This window comes from Crinia signifera, chromosome 4 (genome assembly GCF_055691185.1).
Source record: "Crinia signifera chromosome 4, ASM5569118v1, whole genome shotgun sequence".
NCBI classification, from domain to species: domain Eukaryota; kingdom Metazoa; phylum Chordata; class Amphibia; order Anura; family Myobatrachidae; genus Crinia; species Crinia signifera.
Genome location: NC_139220.1, coordinates 141,156,340 through 141,182,579, shown reverse-complemented (window position 1 = coordinate 141,182,579; position 26,240 = coordinate 141,156,340). Strand labels below are relative to the sequence as shown.

Genomic DNA, 26,240 nt, shown 5'->3' with positions numbered 1-26,240 from the left:
TTTTTTGTTAGAACTATTGCATATATGAGGCTGCAGGCTGACAGCCTGTCAGTGCTGCCACCTATACTGTAGCTGGGGACACATGAAGCAGAGAGGGTGCCCGCTCATTACTTATGCGGCTGTCAGTGCCGCTATCCCCAGCAGCGCTGAAGTGGGGACCCGCTCATTAATCTTCACTGTGAGCTAGGTCCCCACTTTGACTACTGCTATCAGAGTGCTGGACAGCAGGCAGGGTGCTCTCATGCCAAATGTACGCCTGTTTGATATTCCACCAGGATGCTTTCTGCTAGAAAAAAGCAATATGAATAGATGGAATGTCAAACTGGTGGAATATGTTCCACCAGAAAGTGAATATACCCCTAAATCCCCCCACTAGTGCCTAAACCTAGCCCTCCTTCCCCATCCACCCACTAGCACGATACCGTTACAGTACTTACAGATCGGAATGCCTGCTGTCGTTATTCTGACATTTGCCTTAACATAGATCTGGTGCAGGTGTTTAGACGGCAATCAGGATGCCGGCGCCGGTATAGTCAATGCTGGTCTCCTGATCGCCGGGATGCTGCCTGCATCCCCCATGAGCAGTGACTCACTTGAGGAGGAGTGCTGGGTACAATGCATACATAAAATGTAGTTATATTGGTAGCACTGGAGGTGTAATCTGTCATAAAGACATTACTACACAATAGAGCAAGATAATGGGAAGATAGCGTAATATTGTCTATGATAGATAAAGTAGATGTGACTTCAGTGCTATCAAATTAAATGTTCTATACCTGCAATGCATATCACCCCTCCCAGCACCTACCCGTAATCCAGTGGTTCCCAAACTGTGCGCCTAGGCTCCCTGGGGTGCCTCGGAGCACTTGCAGGGGTGCCTCAGGTTGGTGGTCCAGAACCAATTCAAATTATTTATGGCCAATGAAACAGGCAAAATCAGTGCTTGGGGCTTCCAATTATAAAATATGTGGGGAAACAAAAGTGAATTGTGTTCCTCACCACATAACTGGACCTAAGGATGACATTTAAGCACAACTTATTTCATTCATTTTTTTAAATTATTATTCTTGGTAACAAACTTTGGCCTAGGGGTGCCCTGAAAAATATTCTGATACTCTAGGGGGCCGTGATTCAAAAAAGTTTGGGAACCTCTGCCGTAATCCCTTACCCCTATAGGGCTTGAACTCCTTGTAGTGTTGCTATAGCCTATGACATCTCTTACCAGTGCTGTAGCTAGAATTGATCTCTTGAGTCCAGACTGTGAGAGACGCACAGTCCCTCTGTGTCTCCCGTCGTCTCAGTCGCTCAGTGCAGCCAGCCAGGTCATGGTAGGAGTGGCACCAGGTTACAGAAGGAGCATCGCCAAGTCACAGGGGACACAGGAGGATGAGCCCCAGGTCACAGCAGCATCGGTGCCGTGTACAGGGAGGAGCGGCACAATGTGGTGATGCATATGGGGATTAGTGGTGCCAGGTTGCAGGCAGAGCGGTGCTGTGTTCGAGGAGTGAGGTCAGCAGCATTAGCCGGGGAGGGGCACATCTACGTGGGGAGAAGCAGACACCAGGAGGAGAGGGGAAGGGAGAATCCGGCTGCAGGGAGTAGTGGCAGGGGTAACAGTAGCTGATTGCCCCCTCTGTATCCGTTACTGGTCCTCAATCCGGCTCTGCTGGAGATAGCGGTGCTGACAGCCTCATAAGTAATTAGCGGGGACCCGGCTCGCAGTGAATATTAATGAGCCCCGCTCATTACTTATGCGGTTGCCAGCAGCGCAGGAGTGGGGACCGTCTCGCACTGAATATTAATGACGAGTCCCCCGCTCATTACTTATGCGGCTGTCAGCACTGCTCTTTAGTGTTCATTCTAGCACCTGCCATCTTTAAAAACCCATGTAGTTCCTGTTCCCTGTCTGGGGTGTCGCTGCCTGTTGTGGTGTTTGTAGGACAGGTCTGGTTTGCATATTAGTGCTGATATACAGACCACAATGTGCTAGAAGCACTACAGCAGACAGCAACACCCCAGGCAGGTTAGAGGAACTGCATGCGGATGGTGGGTACTAGAATGAACACTAGCTATCCCCAGCAGTGCTAGAGCTGGGACCCGCTCATTAACCCTCCGAATGGTGGTTTGTCCTGCCCCAGCAATACTCGCCACTCAAGGGCAGAAGCCAGTCTGACTCCTCCCCCCCCCTACCTATTATGGCGCACACCTACCTATTTTGGTAAATATTCACTGCGAGTATGTATGTCCCGCTCATGGAGTTGATTTTATATAGTGTGGCGAGGGGACGCGGAATACATGTGAAGTTATCCGCGTCCCCTCGCGGGGCTCGCCGCGCTCGCCACACTATATAATATCAACTCCACGCCGACGTGGATAGTAGGGGTATGAAAAGGTCGGAGGACGTGTACCACCCAGGCTTCGGGTTGGCGTTAATAATGGCGGTGGCGTTAACAATGGGGGTGTATATAACATACTAATCACCCATCAGGGTGAATGTATAATTAAATCATCGTTTTGATCGCATCGCATGCGATGCGATCAAAACAATGTCATAACATTAAAATCGTGGTAGGACCCTATTTTTTTTTTTTTTTAAGTTTGTTTTTCTCAGAGAATTCATGTTATTCAAAGATGCTCTCATCCTAAATTTAAAAATGAAGCCTCACATAATAAGGTGGTGTTTCTTGCAGTGTTTCTTGCCCTTGAAATTCTCTAAAATTCAGTACTTCCTCAGTCTCTTGCTGGCTGGACAACACTGCAAGTCCAAGCCATATTTACTTTGAACAAATACATAGGAAGAAGGAAAGATACCTATTAGTCCCACAGTTTGTAGTTCCTACATGGGATGCGGTTAACATCCTAGCAGCCAGGATGCCCTCACAACACCGTCGCTGGAATTCAGAATAGATCAGGATCCCGATGCTTGAATACCCGGGGTCCCAATGGTAAATTTGTGGGGCTAGCTAGAGTGTGGCCGGTGAAAGTGGGGGTTTAGGCACTATTGAGGGGACTTAGGGTTATGCGGATGGGGGGGAGGAGAGGGAATGTCAGCGTTAAGCTGCGAACAGAAGGGAGAGGTTTAGGCACCAAAAATAAAGGTGGTTGGGTTTAGGCGCTAGCGGGGTGAGGCTGTTGGGGGGGGGGGGGGGGGGGTTAGGATTAGGCTGCTAGAGGTGAGGATTTAGGTGGGGCATGAGGGAGGATAAATATACTTACCTGACCTGTAGGGATTCCCTCTATCGAGATGCAGTATTATGACAGTTGGCATCCTTACCCCAGGTCATCTTGATGTACACAGTACCTTTCTAAATAATTTCTTCTGTTTTCTGTAATATTGAGATCTTTTGTACACCTGTAATATAGGACAAAATACTGTATTTAGATGGAATCATTTCCTTTCATTAATATTAGAGCAACCCTTCTTGTCATATCATATTGCTCCTATTTTTAGAGTTTGGTTATAAGCCTATATTTGCCCCATGTTATCATTTAGGGCAGTCACACCAAATATTAAACATTTTTCAACCTAATTTCGCAAACCACTCAGTGGATAACAGAATGAAAACAGCATGAATCCTCTCCTTACTATGCCATAGGGACAAACTGACAACCTGCTGCTAGAGCTTCTAAGGGAGAGCAGAGGGCTCTACACATTTTTTCAAAATGAATACAGTAGATAGTTTCTTTGCTTGATGAATTTATAAATGGAAGGGCAACCAATCTTCGTAAAAATCTGCCCATTCAAATAGCTCTTAAATTTTTCATCAAAATGGCCATTGGGTTGTGGTTTGACATTTACATCCTAAAATAGAAGTTATCTAGTGCTGTTTGTTAAATTAAGCAGATAAGTATTACCATATAGTGATTTCAAGTTGTTTAAGTATGTTGGAGAGGTTGATACATTTGCAATTAAGAGTTCTTTGAAATACAAATATTCAAACTCAAAACAGCATAACATCTACATACTGGGGCAACCTCACAGAGAGTCATCCTTCAGCTCTCAGGAGAGAAAAAAAACCTTGTGGGAGAAACTTTAGAGCAGCCATGGCTTCAGAATCACCCTTCCCTCTGGGCTCTTAGAGGTATTACAGGGAGAGGGAAAATGCTTACCTTATACTTACTATTCAGCAGCTACTGTAGATAAAGGGGAAAAATTAAATAATTAACCAAAACCACTATTGTGCATATAATGCACACATTAAGGGGAATACATTTTTTTAATATAGTAATAAATGGGGACCTTCTGCAAATAAATTGAGGCAGCACTGCCGGCCTTTGCTGGAGTGCCACCCAATTATCGGGGACCTCCCAGCCTTTCTGAGAGGGTTGGCAAGTAGTATCTGTATGTCATGTAGTGTACACCAACTATTGTATTTCTTGTAGAATACATGTGAAGTCATCCGCGTTGCCTCACTTCGGGCTCGCCACACAATCTAAAATAAACTCCACGCTGACGTGGATAGTGGGGGTATGAAAGGTCGGAGGACGCATACCACCGACCCCTTGCGGGCTCGCTGCGCTCGCCACACTTCGGGTTCGCGTTGATAGTGGGGGTGGCATTGACAATGGGGGTGCATTTAACATTGAAAGCACCCATCAGGGTGCTTGTACAATGAAAAATCAGATCTCATCGCATGCGGTTATATCGATGTACATCGTGGGCGCCGGGATAATACACAAGTACTGAGTGGGTGTCTATACATGTGTTTCGCCGGAATCAGCCATGGCGCATACTGAGGAAGCTGATCCCGGCGAAACACGTGTAAAACCGGATACCCCAGCAACAGCAGTACCGGCGTGCCCACACTAGTAGCTATCTGTACGGCTTGAACATTCGTGTCAGCAGCACTAAGACCTCACTGGACCCCGCTCACCAACGCCCGGCAGGGGCGTCCAAGGTACAAGTGTCCTCGGCCTGTGGGCAGCAGCTGAGTGACACTTCCCTGAACTGCAACAAATTTGCCTACATTGTAGCAGAGGGAGGTCTCTTTTCTTTGTTGTATCCAGATTTATGGTATACAAACCATATTCCTACTCCTTCAGAGACTTATCCTATGCCAAAAGCCATTTGATCTGCGAATAGCCTAAAGAGCAATTATTAAGTTCTAACTTAATATTGGCTATCCTGTCTATTTGTCTTTTTCCTTTCACCTTCCCATCCCAAACACACCCCCCCCCCCCCAGTGTTGTATGGTTACCGTTGTCTAACCACAGCAAATTCTCTGTCTAAGCCTACAGCTGTAATTTACTGAACAAAACACTTTACCTCCGAGCAGTGTTCCCTCTAAGCTGTGCACGCGTGCGCGTGCACACAACTCGTCGAGTGTGCGCACAGACATTACAACAGAGCGCACAAAGCAGCAGTGGTCCGTTTTTGCAGTAGTGGACTCAATTAATGTGTGTTTCACCCATTAACTACATTGTGTGCTATGTTTTGAATGTTTAAATGTTTAATATCATTTTGAAGTAAAGTATCATTTTGAAGTAAAGTTAACACAAATGCTGAATGTCTTTTTCCAGTTATATATAAGTGACGCACAAAAGTTTCAATTTCCTTCCAAAGTTGCACAGCCAAAATCTTTTGCCGCACACAGCCTTCGTAAAATTAGAGGGAACATTGCCTCCGAGTGATTATGCTTATCAGGTATCCAGTAAGCTATAAATGCTCTAATTGCAGTTAACCAGACAATTATAACGGTGGAAACTAAGCCCGAAAATACCACCATACCTCACTGCACTGCCCAAAAACTTCCCGAACTTGAAAGCTAAGCAATGATGGGCCAGAATAGTATTCAGGTGGGAGACCCCTGAAGAACAACTTGTTTGTTTATCTATCCCTAATAAATTGTACTGGACACGCCTACTGCATGAGCAATACAAGCTATCAATACCAATATTACTGTTGCTGGGGCAACAAATCCCTACAGGTTATTTAAACCAATATTCTATAAAGGACCAAAAAACATTCATTTTCCCCCATAATCACATTGTATCTATGTCAATGATGACAAGGACGTGATGCGCAGAATGGAGATCAAGGTGTGAATAGCATTAAAAGCCAGCCATCACACTACATTTTATCTAATTTTCTTTTCTTAAATCTCTCCCTATTGTTAACAGCTCTTGTTACCCTATCTTAAAAGATCAAAATAAAATTTACGTTTTAACTAATCTCACATACATAAGAAGTGTGCCCACAAAGCCTTTTTTCTGTCTTCTGTTTGCTTTCTTTTGAGCAAACAAAACCCCCCGTTCATTCATTTTTACCCACTTACAACTTGCCCCTGGTAACATGCAGACTGCTTCTCTGCTACCCCATATCTCAGCTGTATTGTGTACTAACATTTGTGCTGCTGAATTGTTACACGTGTTCTATTTTTGTTCTTCAGTTAATGTTATGTTTAGTTCTGTTTACCTGTATTGTTCTATATGTAGGGTGCTGCGTAGCACTTGTGGCATCTTATAAATAAAATGTAACAATAATAGTATGTATGTACGTTTTTTTTTTTTCCTCTCCCGTGATTAGATTTTTACCCCCTTCTCCCATCCCTCCATGCAAAAAAAGTTTGCGTGGAGTGGTGGTGTGTAGTCAGGAATCTGTGCTCTCTGTCTTGGCCGCCAATGGCAATATATTTTTAAGTACCCCAACTGGTCCGCTGTGTGCACCCAGGGGTACTTGTACCCGATGTTGGGAACCACTGCTCTATAGTGAAATATCACAATCTTTGTGTAACTTAAATTGTGTTTGTTTATTATTGGTTAAATTTCTCATTTTTAAATACTGACAGTCTGTTTTGCAGATACTGACACACAGTCTCTCAAGGAGCATCTTATTGATGAACTTGATTACATTCTGTTGCCTACCGAAGGTTGGAACAAGCTTGTTAGCTGGTACACAGTTATGGAGAATCAGGAACCTATATCTCGCAAGGTACTGTTTGTTTTTAGAACATTGCTTCAGTAGATGTTCAGTATTCAGAAGTTTCTTTCTTACCTATTATGATCGTCACACATTTATATATTGTTTTGTTTCCATACATACATTACATTCATTTAGATCGCATATAGTTAAATGCTGTAGTACCTAATGTGTTTTGAAATTATTTTTCTATTAATGATGGGGTATTTGATACAATAGGGAAATAACTATAGAAACATAAAAACACAGTTATTAACTTCTTTAAAATATACAATAATTCTTGATTTTATAATTTTCAGGCATTGTTAATTAATAGGACTATTTCTATTTTCCTGCCTGTTTTGAGTATGTATGTTTTAACTTTGTTTGCATGGGTTGTTTAGTTTCATATTCAAAACATCCAATCCAAATACATACTGGTGGGTTAATTTTCTTCTAAAAATAGAAAAGAAATCAGATTTGTTTGCACCCTTACAGTTAATTGAAATATTGCTTCATTAATTCTGAAAACCTGTAAAATGAAAACCTTGTATGCAACATATATCTTCATGTCTATACTGTATCAATTAAGCAAAGAATCTGTGAAAAAGATACTTTCTCAGAAGATATCCTAAAATGCATGGATAAATATTGAAAAATTGCATAGGCAGCCTATTATTCTATCGAAGTGGGGGGAAAGTACTTACTATGCTGTTTGGTATCATTAGGTGCACCACACTGAACATGGTCTAGAGCAGGTCTGGCCAATTGCGGCCCTCCAGATGTTGATGAACTACACATCCCAGGATGCTTTGCATTAGTTTTGCTATGTGGCCATGCTGAAACTGATGCAAGGCATGCTGGGATGTGTAGTTCATCAACATCTGGAGGGCTGCAATTGCCCAGCCCTGGTCTATAGAAATCAAAGGAGAGCGTTGTCTGAGGAGATTTGAAAGAAAATTAGAGACCAGCATGGTAAAGGCTATTTTATGATACTGTAGCCAACTTTCCTGAAAGCAGCTACAAAAGTAGTCTCGACCCAATTGTAAACACAACAATAGTGAGAGTGGTACTTTGAGCAAAGGAAAATTTCAACAAGATGCAAGCTAAACATCAAAATATAGGTATGTAAGTGTCTGATAGCAACATTTAGTGATTTTTGAGCAAAAGTGATCTCCATGGAAAAATACACAGGAGTATTTCCTTTTTTAAATCCTGACAATTTTTTTGAGAATGCATATTTGCATGCCACAACATTTTTACATGAAGCATTATAATAATAATAATAATAATAATAATAATAATAATAATAATAATAATAATAATAAAAACACACACACCATACCTACTGTGAAACATGGAGACCTCATTGGAGCTGCTTTGCTGTGTCTCACAGGTTCCCAGCACAAGGAAATCTCAAGACTATTAAAGCATTCTGTAGAGAAACAGTGCCCCTTGTCATAAATGCAGATCAAGGATCCTTCAACAGGGTTCAAACAGTTTAAAGCATCCCATGTTGGATAAGTGGCCTTCTATTGGATGTGTTCTGATTCAAATATCTATGGAAAGAGCTGGTGTGCCAATCTCTAAAAGTTATGCTTTGGAATATTAGTATGAGTCCAAACAATTTTCTATGTTATTTTTATTTCATTATTTTTTTTTAAATTCTACTATGGAATCAAGAAACAAAACTAATCTGATTTATTTTAAATATGTATTAATAACAAAATATACTGAAGAAAATAGGGACTTTGTGCTATTGATTCAAGACAGGTTCGTGAAAACACACAGTGAATACTTATCTGGTGTGGCCTATAAAAAGGAGATGTGTGGAAACATGCAGAATTATACAAGGTCCTTCCTATAATACTTGTAGGTACTTCCCTTGTTAACCTTCTCTTCACCTATTGGCTTTTGTGATGAAAATGATGTCAACAACATAAAAAACAAAGAAATATACAGAAAATAGTGTAATTCATCCAAAAATACATAATTTTATTTATCTGACAATAATTTAAAATTCTGGTTTCCCATATATAAAATTATGGGTGGAGGCTTTATTAGAGAAACGAAGATATTGGGCCCATCTTATGGCAATGCTGGTTCTCCGGAAAAAAACAGGCTCCTATATCTACGTCCCACATGGCAAAGTGACCACCAGTTCCAAATCACGCACCTGTATCGCTTTGTGTATTGGGACTCCTCTGTGTCTGGAGTGACACAGTAGGCATGCTGACCTGGTATGTACAGATAGTCGCTCTTATTTTTGCCACCAACTCAACATATCGCAAGAGCTGGCGGCCGGCGAGCATCTCACACCTTTGCGAGACCCATTGCCGAGAATGGGGCATGCGAGTTCACCCCATTTTGTCATATGGCGCCATCTGTATAATAGTAACCTCAATCACTTCCGGGTCGTCCATTTAAATATATGTATTTCCAAAACCACTTTAAGATTAGGAGGTGTATTCAATGCCACGGAAAAGCCATCCTCTCCATCCAACCCTCTCACCATATTCAATGTTTTGTCAGAGGCTGGCAAGGATCTTTGCAAATGCAGCAAGTCTGCTGCAATTTGTGGCGAGCCCCGCCGTTTTGATGACAACACTCGCTGTTTCCACCTCGGTGAAAGGAATCAGCAAGATGGAAACGGCGAAGAAAGGGGAGGCAGTTAAGTACTCTGATGTGAGCGATCAGCCCTGCTCGCTTTCATAGCTCGCCGTCTGAGCACTGAATACTCCTCTATATAAACATGTCCAAAATGTTCAGAATACATTTTAATTTATTAAAATATGGGGAACCATAATTTTTCTCTTTCAATGGTCCTGGTGACACAGCTCAACACTGGGATGTAGGAGGGTCCGAAGGAGCCAGGCACCTATCCTAAAGTTTTAGAGGGTAGGCTCCTCCCCTACTGCATCCCTGGACTCTTCAGTTCGTGTTAGGTGCCCACTGGAGTGGGTGCTATTCTAAAGGGCTGCAGGAGCAGCCGAAGAATTAGAGTAGTTAGGGGATTTTTATTGTTTTATTAACTTTTACCCTAGCTAGGTAGGCACAGTGTGAGGATTCAAATAGTGATTCCTCACACTGCTAGCGCAGCAGGAGCTGACAGAAGCGCGTCCTGTCAGCTCACTGTGCACAGGGGAGACACTGTCTGGTCTCCCTGTGCAGCGCTTATAGCCTTTTCTAAAAGGCTGCCTGGGCTCCGGAGTACCCTGAAACCGGCTCCACATTTAGGTGGGGATCATGGGGGACAGGCGCTCCGTGATGGCGGCGGCCATTTTATGCGGAGCTTACACGCTGAGCTCCTAGATGAGAGGACAGCAGCGTCGTGACAGGCATGTTCCAAGTGATCCCCAGTTGAGGGGGAGACACTGGAACTAGGAAATCCTACCTGAGGAGCGGCTGGCTGGGGGTGGTTGGCGCCAAAAGGTCACGGACCCCGCAGCAGCAGGGACCTGTGGTCTCTTCCTTCACTCTGACTTTGGCGCCTTTCAGAACGCTTGCAGCGGAGCTGAGCTGGCTTACTGATCCTGGCAGAGTGACTTGGATTTCCTGGGCATCGCTTCCCCGCAGTTGAAACCAACAGACAGATAAGTGATTGGGTGCATTGCCTCTGTATAAACGCTTGTACATTGTTTGCACTGTGTATACTGATAGATATACATTTATCACTTGCATCATGTCTGAGCATCAGGCTGTGGTTTTGGGGGAGGGAGCCCTTAGTGCACTGAGCGCGTGCAATGTTTGCACACAAAAGTTTGTCCCTGAGCAGATGGCCAAGGGGGGCTTATGTATTACTTGCGCTGATGTGAGACCCATGGGCAGTGAACCCCATAGGGCAGAGCAGATGGAACCTGCGTGGGCCAGGGCCCTAGGCAGGTCAGTTAAGGCTTTGGTGCAGCTTTTGGACAGGCAGAGTGATGGGCTGGTAGAATCACAGAGACCTATGCCATCATCTCAGCAGTCGTCTGGCTCCTTGCCTCTTACCCAGGCAGATCCTGCGCTGATTCAGGTGATGCAGGATACTGCTAAAGGGATCAACAGGTTCAGTGAAATGCTGGACAAAATGGATGATGTGGCAGGGACCCCTAGAAGGTCTTATGCTTTAACTACTGTGGTAGATGAGGAGGAAGGAGAGTATACTGACATCCCCTGGGATCAGGGTGATGATGTGGAAGAGAACTCTGCTGCTGGTATAGAGGATCTCATTGTAGCTGTGAAGCAGGCTTTAAAGCTGTCTGTGGAGGATAAGACTCCTGTTAAAGGTGTTTTTAAGCGACAGCGGAAGGAGGCTGTTACTTTTCCTTCAGATGAGGGGTTACAGGAATTGTTAGAAGGGGCTTGGAAAACTCCTGATAAGAGGCTACAGATGCCTAAGCGATTCCTTAGTCTGTACCCCATGCCAGAGTCTCATGCGGAGCTCTGGGAAAAGGTCCCAGTTGTGGACGCTTCAGTGGCACGTTTGTCCAAGGCTACTGTATTACCAGTACAGGGCGGTGCAGCTTTCAAAGATTCTGTGGATAAAAAGCTGGAGGGTAACCTCAAGGCTATCTTTGAAGGGGTGGGGTTTACCTTACGGCCCCTTATTGCTTCAGCCTGGGTCTCTAAGGCCATGATAGAGTGGGCTGGTGAATTATGCACCATGCTGCAGGCTGACCCTGGTGCGTTACTGCTTGCAGAAAAGATTAAGGCAGCTGCGGAATATGCAGTGGAAGCAGAGGAGGAAGCTATTAAAATGGCAACCAGAGTGTCCACAGTCTCCATTAATGCCAGGAGAGTGCTTTGGCTTAAAGCCTGGGAAGCAGACAATGAGTCCAAGAAGGCTCTGGAAACATTAGCCTTCAAAGGAAAGGTGCTTTTTGGTATCGAATTAGAGGAGATTATAAAGCAGGCCACGGGCGGCAAAAGTACATTCCTGCCGGCCTCCTCAGCAAAGCAGACGTCCAGATTTTCTGCTTTTAAGCCGTCCTTTCGGCCCTCCCCTAGAGGTGGTGCGTCCTTTCGAGGACAGTCTTTCAGGGGAAGGTTTCAGTCCTCTAGAGGCAAGACACAAAAGTCAAAATTTGGCTCTTTTCACAAGAAGCCTGCCACAAAGGGAGAGGATAAACCCTCTGCATGACTGTCAGGGGCTTCGCCCGACAGTGACAAAAGTGGGGGGGCGTCTCACACTCTTGTGACGCTTGGGCTTCTCTAGGCCAGGATGCCTGGGTGTTAGATATTATAACACAGGGTTACAAAATCCCTTGCAGAGGGCCGCCTCCGAAGAGGTTCATCCCCACATCCTTACCAAAGGAGGCACGGCTTCGTACAGCTCTTGTGAGAGCAGCTCACTCCCTTTTGGAAAAAGGGGTGGTTACACCAGTCCCCAGGGCAGAGTGGAAGAAAGGCTTTTACTCCACGCTGTTCCTGGTGCCCAAACCAGACGGGTCTTTCAGACCAATACTAAATTTGAAGTCCCTAAATGCTCATTTATGGGTAGACCATTTCAAAATGGAGTCCCTACGGTCAGTACTCCTGAGTCTGGACCAGGGAGAATTTTTGGCGTCCATGGATGTCCAGGACGCATATTTGCACGTTCCTATACACCCGGAGCATCAGACCTTGTTGAGGTTTGCCATAGGAGACCTGCATTTACAATTCCGGGCGTTACCCTTTGGGCTAGCAACCGCGCCAAGGGTATTCACAAAGATAATGTCAGTAATGGCGGCGGTGCTGAGGCTCAGGGGAATCACAGTAATACCCTATTTGGACGATCTCCTGTTCAAAGCAGAGTCGGCAGCCATACTGCAGAGTCACTTGGCAGAGGCAATCAGTTTTTTGCAGGCTCACGGCTGGATTTTAAATTTGCAAAAATCTCAGTTGGTACCGTCACAAAGGCTCCAATTCTTGGGAGTCATACTGGACACCCATCTTCATCGGGTATTCCTCCCGGAGGTAAAGGCCAGGGATCTGGTCACCCTAGTCCAGGAGATTCTCAGGGCTCAGAGCATTTCAGTATGGAGGTGCCTCAAGCTCCTGGGGAAGATGGTGGCGTCATTCGAGACGCTTCAATTTGCCAGGTTCCACTCTCGGAGGTTCCAATGGAACATTTTGTCAGCCTGGTCAGGAAACACTTTGACCATGAAATCCGAGATGATAGTGCTGTCTTCGGACACCCGAGAATCCTTGAAATGGTGGACAGAAGTAGATTCCCTTCAGTGGGGTCGGTCATTACAGACCTGGGACTGGTTGATAGTAACTACCGACGCCAGTCTCAGGGGCTGGGGGGCAATAGTCCTGGATCTCAGGCTTCAGGGCCTGTGGACGGCAGAGGAATCAGCGTTACCAATCAACATCTTGGAGCTGAGAGCTGTCTGGAAAGTGATTTCCTTGGAGGGAGACAGGTTACAGAACCTCCCTTTGAGGATTCAGACCGACAATGCCACAGCTGTGGCGTATCTGAATCACCAGGGAGGTACACGCAGCAGATTGGCCATGTGGGAGGTGTCCAGAATCTTCCTATGGGCGGAACAGAATGTTCCAGCTGTATCGGCTATATTCATTCCAGGAATAGAGAATATAGAAGCCGACTTCCTGAGCAGGGAGGAGCTCAAGGAAGGGGAATGGAGCTTACACCCTCAAGTGTTTCACCAAATCACTTCGATGTGGGGAACTCCGGATGTGGACCTGATGGCATCCAGGGTCAACCGTCAAGTGCCCAGGTTCTATGCCAGAACAAGGGATCCACTAGCGGAGGCAGTGGATGCCATGACTATTCACTGGCAGGGAGATCTCCTTTATGCATTCCCACCAGTCCCAATGTTACCGAGACTTCTGAAGAAAATACAGGGGCAGAAGGTTCCAGTGATCTTAGTGGCCCCAGATTGGCCAAGGAGGTCCTGGTACTCGAGGCTTCAGAGGTTGTCTGTGGATTCATGGCGTCTACCTCTGAGACCAGACCTTCTAAGACAAGGCCCATTCAATCACCTGGATTCAGATCGATTGATTTTGACGGCCTGGCTATTGAAACCACCATTTTGAAAAGAAAAGGGTTTTCTGAGGCAGTAGTACAGACGATGATAAAAGCCAGAAAAGCTGTATCTTCGGCAAATTATTATAGAGTCTGGAAGACTTACATTCGATGGTGTGAGAGAAGAAAGGCTCATACATCTCATTTTAAGCTATCAAGAATGATGGAATTCTTACAAGATGGTTTTTCATCGGGCCTAAGCCTTCAGTCACTGAAGGTGCAGATTTCGGCCTTGTCCATCTATTTCCAGAAAAAGATAGCCATTTTGCCGGAAATTCAAACCTTTTTACAAGGAGTATCCAGGTTGAAACCTCCATACAAGCAACCAGTAGCACCCTGGGATCTATCACTGGTTTTGGAATGCCTTCAAAAGGCACCTTTTGAACCTTTAAGGTCGGCTGACTTTAAGTTTCTCACGTGGAAGCTAGTGTTTTTGTTAGCAGTAGCATCTGCTAAAAGAGTTTCAGAATTGGGAGCTTTGTCATGTAAATCTCCCTTCTTAATTTTTCATGATGACAGGGCTGTTTTAAGAACAGTGCCTCAGTTTTTACCGAAGGTGGTATCTACCTTCCATTTAAATCAGGAGATAGTTCTACCTGTGTTTCAACCCCCAGAGGGTTCTAAGAAAAGGGACAAGTTGAGAACTTTGGATGTTGTGCGTGCCTTACGCATATATGTAGACAGAGTGAAGAGTGTCAGGAAGACTGACACATTGTTGGTATTGTATGACGTACACAAAATTGGTTGGCCTGCATCTAAGCAGACTATTGCTAGGTGGTTGCGGTCTGTGATAGCCTTTGCATACACCAAAGTGGGTAGACCAGTACCGGCCAAGATAAATGCGCATACCACCAGGTCAGTTGCCACCTCTTGGGCGGTTCGACATGGGGCCACAGCTGAGCAGGTTTGCAGAGCTGCCACTTGGTCATCTGTTCACACATTTGCCAAATTCTATAGATTCCATGAGTTCGCGTCGGAGGACGCATCATTCGGGCGAGCAGTGCTGAGAGCTGCAGACCTGAGCGTACCCTCCCAAAGGACCGGCTCTGGAACGTCCCAGTGTTGAGCTGTGTCACCAGGACCATTGAAAGAGAAAAAGGTATTTTTGTAAGAACTTACTGTTCGAATCCCTTTCTCTGATATGGTCCTGGTGACACAGCGATCCCTCCCTTACGCTCAGTAAGTATGCCAGAAGTTTCATGATGTTCATGTTAAAATGGTTAAAAGTTAACAGTTTTCTGTTATAAAATGTGCATATAATATGTGCAGGCGTTTGTACTGAGTTAATGTATTCCAGTGGCTTTGAAAGATTGAACTGAAGAGTCCAGGGATGCAGTAGGGGAGGAGCCTACCCTCTAAAACTTTAGGATAGGTGCCTGGCTCCTTCGGACCCTCCTACATCCCAGTGTTGAGCTGTGTCACCAGGACCATATCAGAGAAAGGGATTCGAACGGTAAGTTCTTACAAAAATCCCTTTTTAATTATTGTGCGAAAAACAACATTTGTGTATTTTGGATGCATTACACAATTTTCTCCTTATTTCTTTGTTTTATATGTTGATGTATTTTCATTACAAAAGCCCCATAGGTGAAGAAAAGTTTAACAAGTGAAGTACCTTTTGTATTATTTTGCATGATTCACCACATCAGCTTTTTATAGACCACACTGCATAAGTATTTACTGTGTGATCACCAACCGGCCTTGAATCAATAGTGCAAAGTCCCTATTTTATCTTCTGAATATTTTGTTCTTTATTTAGCTACTTTGAGAGGTGTAGCATTAATAAGAGCATTGCTGCAATTGTTTGATTCTTCATCAGCGCCAAAAATCAGGACACAACACTATACTAGTACATGTATTAAACAATGTCGTCTCTTATCACTTTAAAAATATTTAATATTATTTCAATATGGAACTTTTTTCATTAACGGTTGAAAACAAATTTGTGTGTTGTGAAAGGTATATACTTTATAAAAAAATATATGTATGCAGTGCATCAGGAAAGTATTCACAGCGCTTTGATTTTTCCACATTTTGTTATGTTATGTCCTTATTCCAAAATGCAATACGTTTATTTTTTTCCCTCAAAACTCTACACACGATAACCCATAATAACATGAAAAAAGCTTTTGGGAGATTTCTGCAAATTTATTAAAAACAAAACAACTACGAAATTACATGTACATAAGTATTCACAGCGTTTGTGCAATACTTTGTTGATGCAACTTTGGCAGTAAATACAGCTTCAATTATTTCTGAATATGATGCCACAAGCTTGGCACACCTACCTTTGGCCAGTTTCACCCATTCCTCTATGGCGCACCTCTCACGCTCCATAAGATTGGATGGGAAGCGTCGGTGCACAGCCTTTTTCAGATCTCTCCAGAGATGTTCAATCAGATTCAAGTCTGGGCTCTAGCTGGGCCATTCAAGGCTATTTACAGTTGTCCCGAAAGCCACTCCTTTGATATATTGGGTGTGTGCTTAGAGTCGTTGTCCTGCTGAAAGATGAATAGGTTTTCATCCAGGATATCCCGGTACATATTGCTGCATTCATCTTTGCCTCTATCCTGACTAGTCTTCGAGTTCCTGCAACTGAAAAACCTCCCCACTGCATGATGCTGCCACCACCATGCTTCTCTGTAGGGATGGTATTGGCCTGGTGCAAACTGGTGCCTGGTTTCCTTCAAACGTGAAACCTGGCATTCACACCAAAGCCTTCAATCTTGTCTCATCAGACCAGAGAAGAGATATATAATTAGTTAATTGATTTAGAGAATTCCTCTGATTAAAATATCTGATTTGAAGCAGCGTGTTCTTTCAAGAATGAAAATGGATACATCCCTTAGTCACTATTTATTTATACTAAAAGCAGTTGGCTTTAAATATAAGTTACCTTTTTATAATGGTATCAGTTCACACAATTCGACACCTAAAAGAAATCACTTAGCAATAATGAATAGTTAATACAGTATATTACAGTTTCTCTTTATATTTAAGTGCTTCACAGTAGTAAACTGCATATAATTTCAGGTGGTTATCTGGTTGTGATGTATTAATCCAGGTTCAGAGATCTCATCCAAATACTCCCCATGAATGAGGGCAGGCTGATTTATACACAGTATTTGTTTCCCTACTGGCGTCCCAGTAATAGCAAGACAATATGGTTACCATAATGTTAAGTCAGTGAGTATAACGCTGATTGTCAGCATATTATAGATGTAAGATGATGTGCACATAAAGAAAAGGGGGGAAAATGTTCCATAAAGAATTACTCACAAGTGTGTTCAAAGCAGAGGAAGCATCTAGTGGGTATGGCGCCGTAGCAGACAGTGTGTGGCCTGCGGGAAGGATCCTCTAGACGCAGACCGGGCAATGCCGGGAGAGCTAATACAGGCAAGCAGAGTTTGTGTCCACGAGGAAACCCATGAGTGGCCGGTTGGTGGAGCGGTCCGCTGGGTGGTGTGTTGATGTTTTTAGCCAGGATTAGCATATAATAGTTCACAGTTTCTGTAAGTCAGCGTGTCTGTACTTTGATGGGCGATATCGTCAACGTGTTTCGTCCCTACTCTCTCTTTTAAGCTGAAAGCAGCACAAAAACCAAACTGAGCTGCTTTCAGCTCAGGCGCCCAGTTTGTATGGCAGTGGTTCCCAAACTGTGTGTGCTGTGGCACCCTGGGGTGCCTCGGGATACTTGCAGGGGTGCCCTGGGTTAGTGGTTCAGGACCAAACCATTTATTTATTGTCAATATTACAGGCAAAACCAGGGCTTGTTGCTGCTAATCATAACCTATATGGACAAATAGAAGTGTCCCTCACCACATAACTGAACCTGCAGATGACCTAGAAAAAAATATTTAAATACGTAAAATTAGTTTATATGTATCTCATTAAGAAATATTTGGCCTAGGGGCACCGTGAAAGAAATTCTGATACTCTAGGGTGCCATGATTCAAAAAAGTTTTTGAACCTTTGGTGTATGGCCTTAACAGAGATGCAGAGCCTCTTTTGTAGAATTTGTATCCATTCTCATTGAAAATAGGGTATTTAATTTAAGTTAATACATTTAAGTAATGTGATAAAACAGCACATTAATAAATTAAAGTGTTTCTGCTTTATATTTGTTCTTGCATGTGTCCCGGAAACATTTTAAATATATAGTGTGCTCGCATTTGTAACATTGTTAACAGATTATATGTTAGTGTTAGTTTGTGTCTCTCCTTTGTCACCTTAACATGATTCATGCTGCTGCGCCTGACCTGAAGGGAAACTGCATTTTTAAAACACGTGTATGTATGAATGCATTTACTGACATTTGCTGTGCATTTTATGTTCCAGGTAGTTGAACAGGGTATGTTTGTAAAGCACTGCAAAGTCGAAGTTTACCTAACTGAATTAAAGCTATGTGAAAATGGCAATATGAACAACGTTGTAACCAGACGATTTAGCAAAGCTGACACAATAGGTATGTTTGTGTCACTGTCATTTTCAATTCAAGATTAGATTACTCTAAAACAATAATTTTGCATCGGAAATGACTTATTTTAATTTCCATGTAAGTTTGTGTTAAGAATCCAAATATACCTTCTGAAATTTCATGTATAGAATATCCTATAAGGTTTTTGCGAGGCGTTAATTTGAAATTTTTCAAAACATACAACCACAGTAACGCCCAGTGCCTCTGGACATGCTGTGGACATGAAAGAAACTTATGAAAATATGGCGGAATCGTTGGAGGGAATGAAGTATAATACCCTTTTCAGATCACACCTAAGTACAGGTCGGGTCTCCTTTATCCATGTGTTCCAAAACTGAAATTCCGAACACCATGGTTTTCAAGATATTTTGTTTTTTTTCTTATGTTCAACCCCCCCCCCCCCCCCCCCCCCCACCACCACCTTCTTTTCATACTTACCTTGTCCCCCGATGTCCACGGTGGCCTCTGGGATCCTCTTTAGGGGTTGCTTCACCGGTGTGATAGCACACTCGCGCAATGCACCCCTGGGACCAGAGATGCCGCTGAAGAGGATCTGAAGGACATCAGGGGACTAGGTAAGTATGGGGGAAAAAAACTATTCCAAAAAAATCCCTTATCCAAAATGCTCGTGGTCCTGAGCATTTCGGATAAGGGATACTCAACCTGTCCTGGGTTCATGCCGGTTTGTTGCCTGTTCGAACTTGTAATAGGTGCGATCTGAAAGGGCTTACCGGGTCCAGCAACCCAGCATTACAAACCGGTAAAAAAGAAGGGTTCTTACCGATTCGTTGCTGAGTAGTGTTAACGGGTTAATCGGGTCGAGCGACCCGGTACCCATTCACACCGATGGAGGAGGCAGTGCTTGGAGAGGAGGAAGCGCCAACCCCGCCCGCAACTAGCAATAGTGCCAGGTCGCTGAAGAGGATGTAGTGAGCGAAATGCATGGTCGCACAGGGACTGAACCTTTTCAAAGTCCCGGTGCGACCCTGCATTTTGCAATTTGAAAGCTGTATCAGGGGGTATACCATTGATACCGTTTTTTCACCTCGCTGATAACCAGGGCCGTATTAAGCCTTCAGGCCCTTTGGACAGGGGGGCCCCTCCCACTTGTCATTAATGGCCACAAACTACACGGGAGAATATTACACTGTCAAAACACAGTGTTAAACTGTGTAGTATAAACTTGGTCAATGGGTAAATGCGGGGGGGGGGGGGGGGGGGGGATTAATAAATACATTTTATATATATATATATATATATATTACCTCCTGAAAACAGAATATATAAAATACCTATTTAAAAACTTGATGAGAATGCCCACCAATTTCACGTGAAAATGGGCAAAAACAATTGAATGGGTTGTATTGAAATTTGACCTAAAAAAATGTGAGCATGCAGAGTGTTACAGCCTTCCTTAACTCTGCTTCTTTTCTCTTTTATTCTAAAGAGGGCAGTTATTTTATTTTCTAAGAAGGTTTTATTTGATCTTTTTTATAGAAAAGTATCTGTACCTGATTGTGAAATAATTTTTTTATATGCATAGGAATAGCCATGTGTTTTGCTCTGTCATGGTGAGGCACTCCATCTTGGCTCAGGTTCAAGTAGGAGCGTTACACTCAATAGCCAAGTTATCATGGCCGATTTTGAATACTTGGTCTTGACAATGTTTTTTTTTTATCCTGTAGAGGTTTCCTTAAGCAATGTGTTGTTATTTCAACTGTTTGTTGAATGCCTGTTGTTTTATGCCTAATTCAGATATGATTGAAAAAGAAATGAGGAAAATCTTCAATATTCCAGATGAAAAAGAGACCAGACTGTGGAACAAATACATGAGCAATACATTCGAACCTTTGAATAAACCTGAAAGCACTATACAGGATGCTGGCTTGTATCAAGGACAGGTAACCCTTGTTTCATTAGTAAAGAGGACAATGTACGTATACATTTTGCATAGTTTTGCTTTAAATAGCCCTACTAGTTATTTCGTAGTGTCCCTTGTTTATTTAATTTTTTTGGCAATTTCCATTAAAATGTATGTTATTCACAAATGGAGTTAATAGGACACACAGCAACTATATCTGTGAGTGTGAATCGTTAGGTCCACAGTCAATAGGTCGACCACTATTGGTCAACAGGCAAAAGGTGGACACATCAAAATGGTTGACTTGGAAAGTTCGAAGCATGAAAAGGTCTACATGAGTCTTTCACTTTTTTTGTGTCTGTCAAAATGGGTGCCCACTTAGTGTAGCGCGTCCACTTACCATCAGCACACTATTATAATCTCACTCTATCCTTACATGGTTGGAGCATTCAGAACAAGAATGTTTAGAAAAAATAGATGAAAAGGTCGACATGGGTTTTTCATTGTCGGCTTGTAGCGCATGGAGGATAGATATATGTGGACACATCTGCATTAACAGTTTTTAGGAAGCAATACCTACAGTACGAAGATCTTAAATGAGAATGTAAGATCTAAATGCTTCCTTACACTGAGCTATAAATTAAAGAGATCTTTATTTTGTTATAAGAGGTTGAATCCTCTCAAGTGTGTTCTGGTTTTATATTCAAGTGTTATTTTTCCTTCTGTATTTTAACAGATGTTAGTAATAGAACAGAAAAACCAAGATGGACAGTGGCCAAGAGGTTCAATGCCGAAGTAAGTTTGATTTTTTTTGGATAAAGAAGTAGGTGGACAGCCATAATATGACTATAGTTTTCACTTTAGCTATGTGATTATATTTATGTAGAATGCATACTAACTTTATAAGACATTACTTGTGGGGTGGACTTGTATTGAAAAATGTCAACTATATTTCTCGCAAACACTATGGGGTATATTCAATGCTGATCAGGCGAGCTATGATGGCGAGCAGTGCCTATTGCTCGCCATCATAGCCTGCCCTCAGTAGTCAACTCCACCTGCACTCGCCGTTTCCACCTTGCTATTTCTAAAAAGTGAGATGGAAACAGCGTGTGCGGCTGTGGAAACGGTGAGGCTTGCGGCTATATGCTGACATTATCCGGGGGCGGGGTGGAGCGGCGGCAGCGCATCATGGGGTAGATGAAGTGACGCTGCTGCCTCCATAGGTGTGAACAGGACCTGGGTCACTCGACTCAGATTACTCATTCACATAGCCCAGCAACCCGGATCCGACCCAGGTAGAATCCTTCTTTTTACCCGGGTTGGATTGCTGGGTTGCTGGACCCGATATTTTCCATAAAGCCATTTCACACCACACAGTGAGTGACCTGGGTTAACCAGGCAAGAACCTGGGTCGGTATTAGATAGGCAAACCTATTACTACTGATAGTATGTGTAGGTCTGTAGATGTCACTACTTTCTATGCGTTTGGTTTTCTCTGCAGAATGCATTACTTAATTTAATGGTTCGCTACTACTTACATTATAACAGAGTACAGTTGAGTTTCATAATGTACATTGAATTATAATTTTTTATAATCCTGTTTGCATTCTAAAAATTTCAAATTTGAGGCTTCGTTGTACTTGAAATTTACTGAAATTTTATTTCTGTGTTCTTGACATCTTTCTTAAAGATTTTAGTGCATCTTTCCAAAGGATTGTATATATATTTTTTGGTGTAGTATTGTTCCATACAATATATTTTCAATATGGATGTTTTGTGGTGACCCCCCCCCCGCATACGTATTAATTTGTCTGCCATTTCACTTACTCGCAATTGCCACAAAGCAGAGTTCACCTGCCATAATTCTGCTTCTAAACATAGCTCAAACTACAATTGTCAGCTCGTGTCTAATTGAATCAGCCCCTAAGCTACTAATATTGAAATGCCTTCTATGATTTTGAGGCATTTATTTATTTTTATGCATTTATTTTTTTTACGCATATCTGTAGTCTAAGCTTTGATTTTGTATTGTTTGTGCTTTTAGGGTTTTCTTTTTCTGGCATTTTCTCGCTGCTCCTATTTGTTAGCTGTATAAGCCATAATTCTGTTCTATGTTTAGTTCAATTTCTTCTGTGGCATCATATTAATGAGATGCAATTTTTCTCATTGTAAGAGAGTGCGATTGTCTGGTCTTACAAAGTCTTGGCATGTGCTGTATTGTGATGGGTTGGTGGGGTTTGTTTCCAGCCAACGTGACGTGGGTTTTTGTCAGGTGAGAAACATCTTAAAAAATTCTATTTTAAGAACGAATGATACTACAATTTTTAAGTGATTATTTGATTCATTTGTAAGTCCGTTTTTCTTTTACTATTTTTTACCATCGTAAACCATCTTTCCTAACTGCACATTTTCATATTTTGAAGGTCACCAGGTGCACCACATTTTTCAGCATTATCAAAGGTTTCTCCTCCATCTCTGTCAAATATTTATAGCAACTTCAACAACCGAAAGTAAGCACCATGTCCTGAAGTGTGTGTATTAACCCACTGTCATCCTTTGATTGGGTTTGGTGTTTGCGTGGAACTGGATTATTCAGTATTGATCATTGTTTTTTTCTTTTTTTTTTTTTTTTTGTCTGCCCAATTTCCTCTTGCAAATATTCTTCTCTTTTTTTTTTTTTTTTTTGGCACTTACTATCCCTTAGCTAATATGCACTATGTAATTATTGGCTTATAGACCATAGATTTCTTAATCGCTTTAAAGAATAATAAATCCTTTCAAAGTTTTTCACACTTTTATGTTCTAAAAATACAAACTGTTATTCGGGACAACCTGGCTTTGTGAGATCTAGGAGGAATGAGGCTGCAGATGGTAGCAGACTAGCTTTAAGGCATCATGCACCCATCTGTGTGTGTGCATCAATGAGAAAGAGATGAATATATATACATATATATACAGAATAATAGTACAAACATACCCTAAATAGACACCCAGAGTGAAAAACGCCGGTGGGAAGGCAGGTGCCGTCTGTACAGTGCTTACCAATGACGTCAGTGGCAATTGCCGTATAGACGTCCAATAGCGTCCCCAATCTAGAAATCCATCTGGCCTCACATCTTAGCAAAGCTGCTCCCCGATCGCCACCCCGCAATGACAGCGGGCCACATACATATTGAAAGGGAAATCCTAGTAAAGAGTAAAAAAAATATTGTGCATTCTGTAGGAAAGGCTATTTTAAGAATACAGAGAAGTCTACAAGTGAAAAGTGTGCTGTATATTTTTGATGGTGAAACTGGCCCTTTAAATGCAAATAAAATATATTTGTTACTAACCTGCATGTTTTATATTTCTATTGTAACTGTTCCAAAGGGTCAGTGAATAATAGGTTAGAAAGTTTAAAAAGATTTTCAAGATAATATAAATGTTCAGTAATATGGTCATTCCATTCCACACACTGGGGGACTTTGAGCTGAAAGCTGCTCAAACAGCCTGTTTGAGCAGCTTTCAGCTCAAAGCCGCCCAGTGTGTATGCCCCAGCGGTGAGCGTTGCTGCGCGCTCCTGCAACATTGCCGGGAAAGCTGCTCGTCTGCTGGTAATACCAGTAGATGAGCGGCTTTGAGGACGGCTTTGCATAGCTCTGCGCTATGCAAAGCGGTCCTCTCCCCTCTGTCATCACCAGGCAGGGGGAAAGCCTGCTGTCCATACACGCTAAGCATAGTCGCCCAGTGTGTATGGACCATAAGACTTTTTACTCCTGTTCCCAAAGGCATCCCAAAATGAAACAATTTAACAAAGAGAGATTGTATTTAACTGTATAACATACTTTATGTAAAAAAAAATTAATGTACACTTATGTTAGATATTCAGGTTCAAAGGTCACATCCAGTGACCTTGAAATGTTAAGTCATTATTTAAACCTAAAAGATTTTTGAAAATGATGGCCCTTTAGCTTCAAAAAAGGAACAACATGAAGTCTACCACAATTAGAAGCACAGTTATGATTTTTTTTTCAGTTGACATTGCAAGCATGCATTCTACAATTTGTCATGTTTGCAACCCTGTTGCATGAACACTGGAGGGTATGCCATCCAGGTCAGTCGGTTTTTTTTTGGGGGGGCGAGTTTTTTGTCTGAAAAATGTTGTCGTTTTTTCTTTTGCATATTTATTGTAATGTTTTCGCAACAGTCTTTTTGACATCACATATTTTTTGTTTTCGTTTCTCTCACGTCGAAATTTGCCTTTTGCGACAAAACGAGATGTGTTATGCTCGAACTGTTGAGAGATCTTCTCAAACCTATTTAATGTCCAATATTCGAGTTGTTTACATCCGCTTACAATCCCTTTTACTTCCATTCATCTAGACCATTTTGATTGTCGTGCTAAGGGTTCTTTGAGAAATTTAACTGAAAATATTGATGTTCATGTTTTTAAATCATGTTTTGATGCTTCACCTACTGTATGCATCCAAAATCGTTTTTGGAGGTGTTTTATGCCTTGTCCAATAATATTAGCATTTCTTTCTTGTTTCCATGATGGGGCAGATTATGCCATGATGCATTGTTTGTTGTTGACATGTCATGCTTACCTTTCCCACAATCCTCTACCTAAGAGCTCTCACTCCTGTTTGGAGACTTCAGGGAGATAACCGCATATTGCAGTGTGCCGCTTTGGAAGCGTTTGTTTTTTTTTGTAGAGAATTTGCATTTTTTACTGCATCAAAACTTTATTATTGACTACAATAATGGAGCCTTTCTTTGACAAAATGACGGTCTTCCTCATTGATGCACTTTTGGTGAGACGTCGCCATCAGCAACAGCAGGATGGTGGACGAAGGGCTTGTGCACAGAGATTGGGTGAGTCAGTGCACTCTTGTTTGCTGTTTCCATTGTACTGCTCATTGTTTTCAAGTCGAAGGTCAATGCTTCACGGAATCTTTGTTGGCCGCAGCAGAAGCTTGACACAACATTCCCAATGTTTGTATTTCAGAGGTTGTTTGAGGTTGTAAATCACGATCCCTTTGAGGCTGCTCTGACCCTGCGTGAAACCATAACAAATTTAGGGTCACATTTACTGGATTTTAAAATGAAAAATGTAGTCATAGAGGCAAAGTAACGAATACGTACGAATAGGACTTTCAATGTTAGCATCCCTGTCATCACTTTCGTTTTGCAAATCAGGACGGAAGAATGGCAAATCAGGACGGAAGAATGGTGGCATTCCTGAGAGACCTGTGCTTGTTTGTGCTATTTATTGCGAACAAATGTGAAGCTTTACTAATGCATGACTTTTCTAAAAGTAGGCATAGGTAATGGTGAATTTTTTAGAATTCTTGATGTCTCACCTTGTTCATGTAGAGATCTTTTTTGAGATAAATTATTATTGCTCCGTTGTCTTATGGTTGAAGTCTTGGGTGTCTGCATGGAAGTTTCAGAAAGGTGTGCTTTCGGGATGCAGTTTAAATCCCGGCGGTCGGGATCCTGGCGTTCAAAATCCCGACGCCGGAATCCCGACACTTACTCCCCCCGTGGGTGTCCACGACACCCTCGAAGGGAGAATAAATTAGTGTGCCGAGCGTAGCGAGGCACCGGGCCCGCTGCGTGGCGAGCGCAGCGAGCCCGCAAGGGGGGGGCGATCCACGTCCCCCCCTTGTCGGGATTTCGGCGTTCGGGATTCCGGCGTCGGGATTTTGAACGCCGGGATCCCGACCGCCGGCTTTTCATGCCGAATCCGTGCTTTCAAACCCAATAAATGTAGATTTGGTAATCTCACAATCTCCAAATAAGTTTCTATTAACACAAATGTTCTGTAGTTGGAATGTCAGTGATGTCCACTACAACTTGCATTTGGTAATCCTGTTCATTAACTGTGGAATGAGTTTTGTGTTTTTTTGCTTGCGTCCCCTTTTCAGATGTGTAAGGTAATAGATAGAAGTTAGTAATTCATGTAATATTGTCAGTGAAATGTAATCCATTGTTTAGGAAATTAAAA

At 42.7% G+C, this 26,240-nt stretch overlaps 1 protein-coding gene across 4 annotated transcripts in view; it reads left to right on the top strand.

The window, feature by feature from the left end:
• USP15 (ubiquitin specific peptidase 15) overlaps positions 1 to 26,240 on the top strand; it is a 107,495-nt gene that overhangs the window by 13,466 nt on the left and 67,789 nt on the right. Inside the window, exons 3-7 of one of the 4 annotated variants that reach the window (XM_083182624.1) lie at positions 6,801 to 6,931; positions 18,249 to 18,375; positions 20,143 to 20,288; positions 20,985 to 21,043; positions 22,675 to 22,761. In XM_083182624.1, coding sequence (XP_083038750.1) covers positions 6,801 to 6,931; positions 18,249 to 18,375; positions 20,143 to 20,288; positions 20,985 to 21,043; positions 22,675 to 22,761 — 550 coding nt within the window. Of the gene's footprint in view, positions 1 to 6,788; positions 6,932 to 18,248; positions 18,376 to 20,142; positions 20,289 to 20,984; positions 21,044 to 22,674; positions 22,762 to 26,240 lie in introns of all 4 variants that reach the window. The other 3 variants (XM_083182623.1, XM_083182626.1, XM_083182625.1) reach the window with 3 other exon arrangements.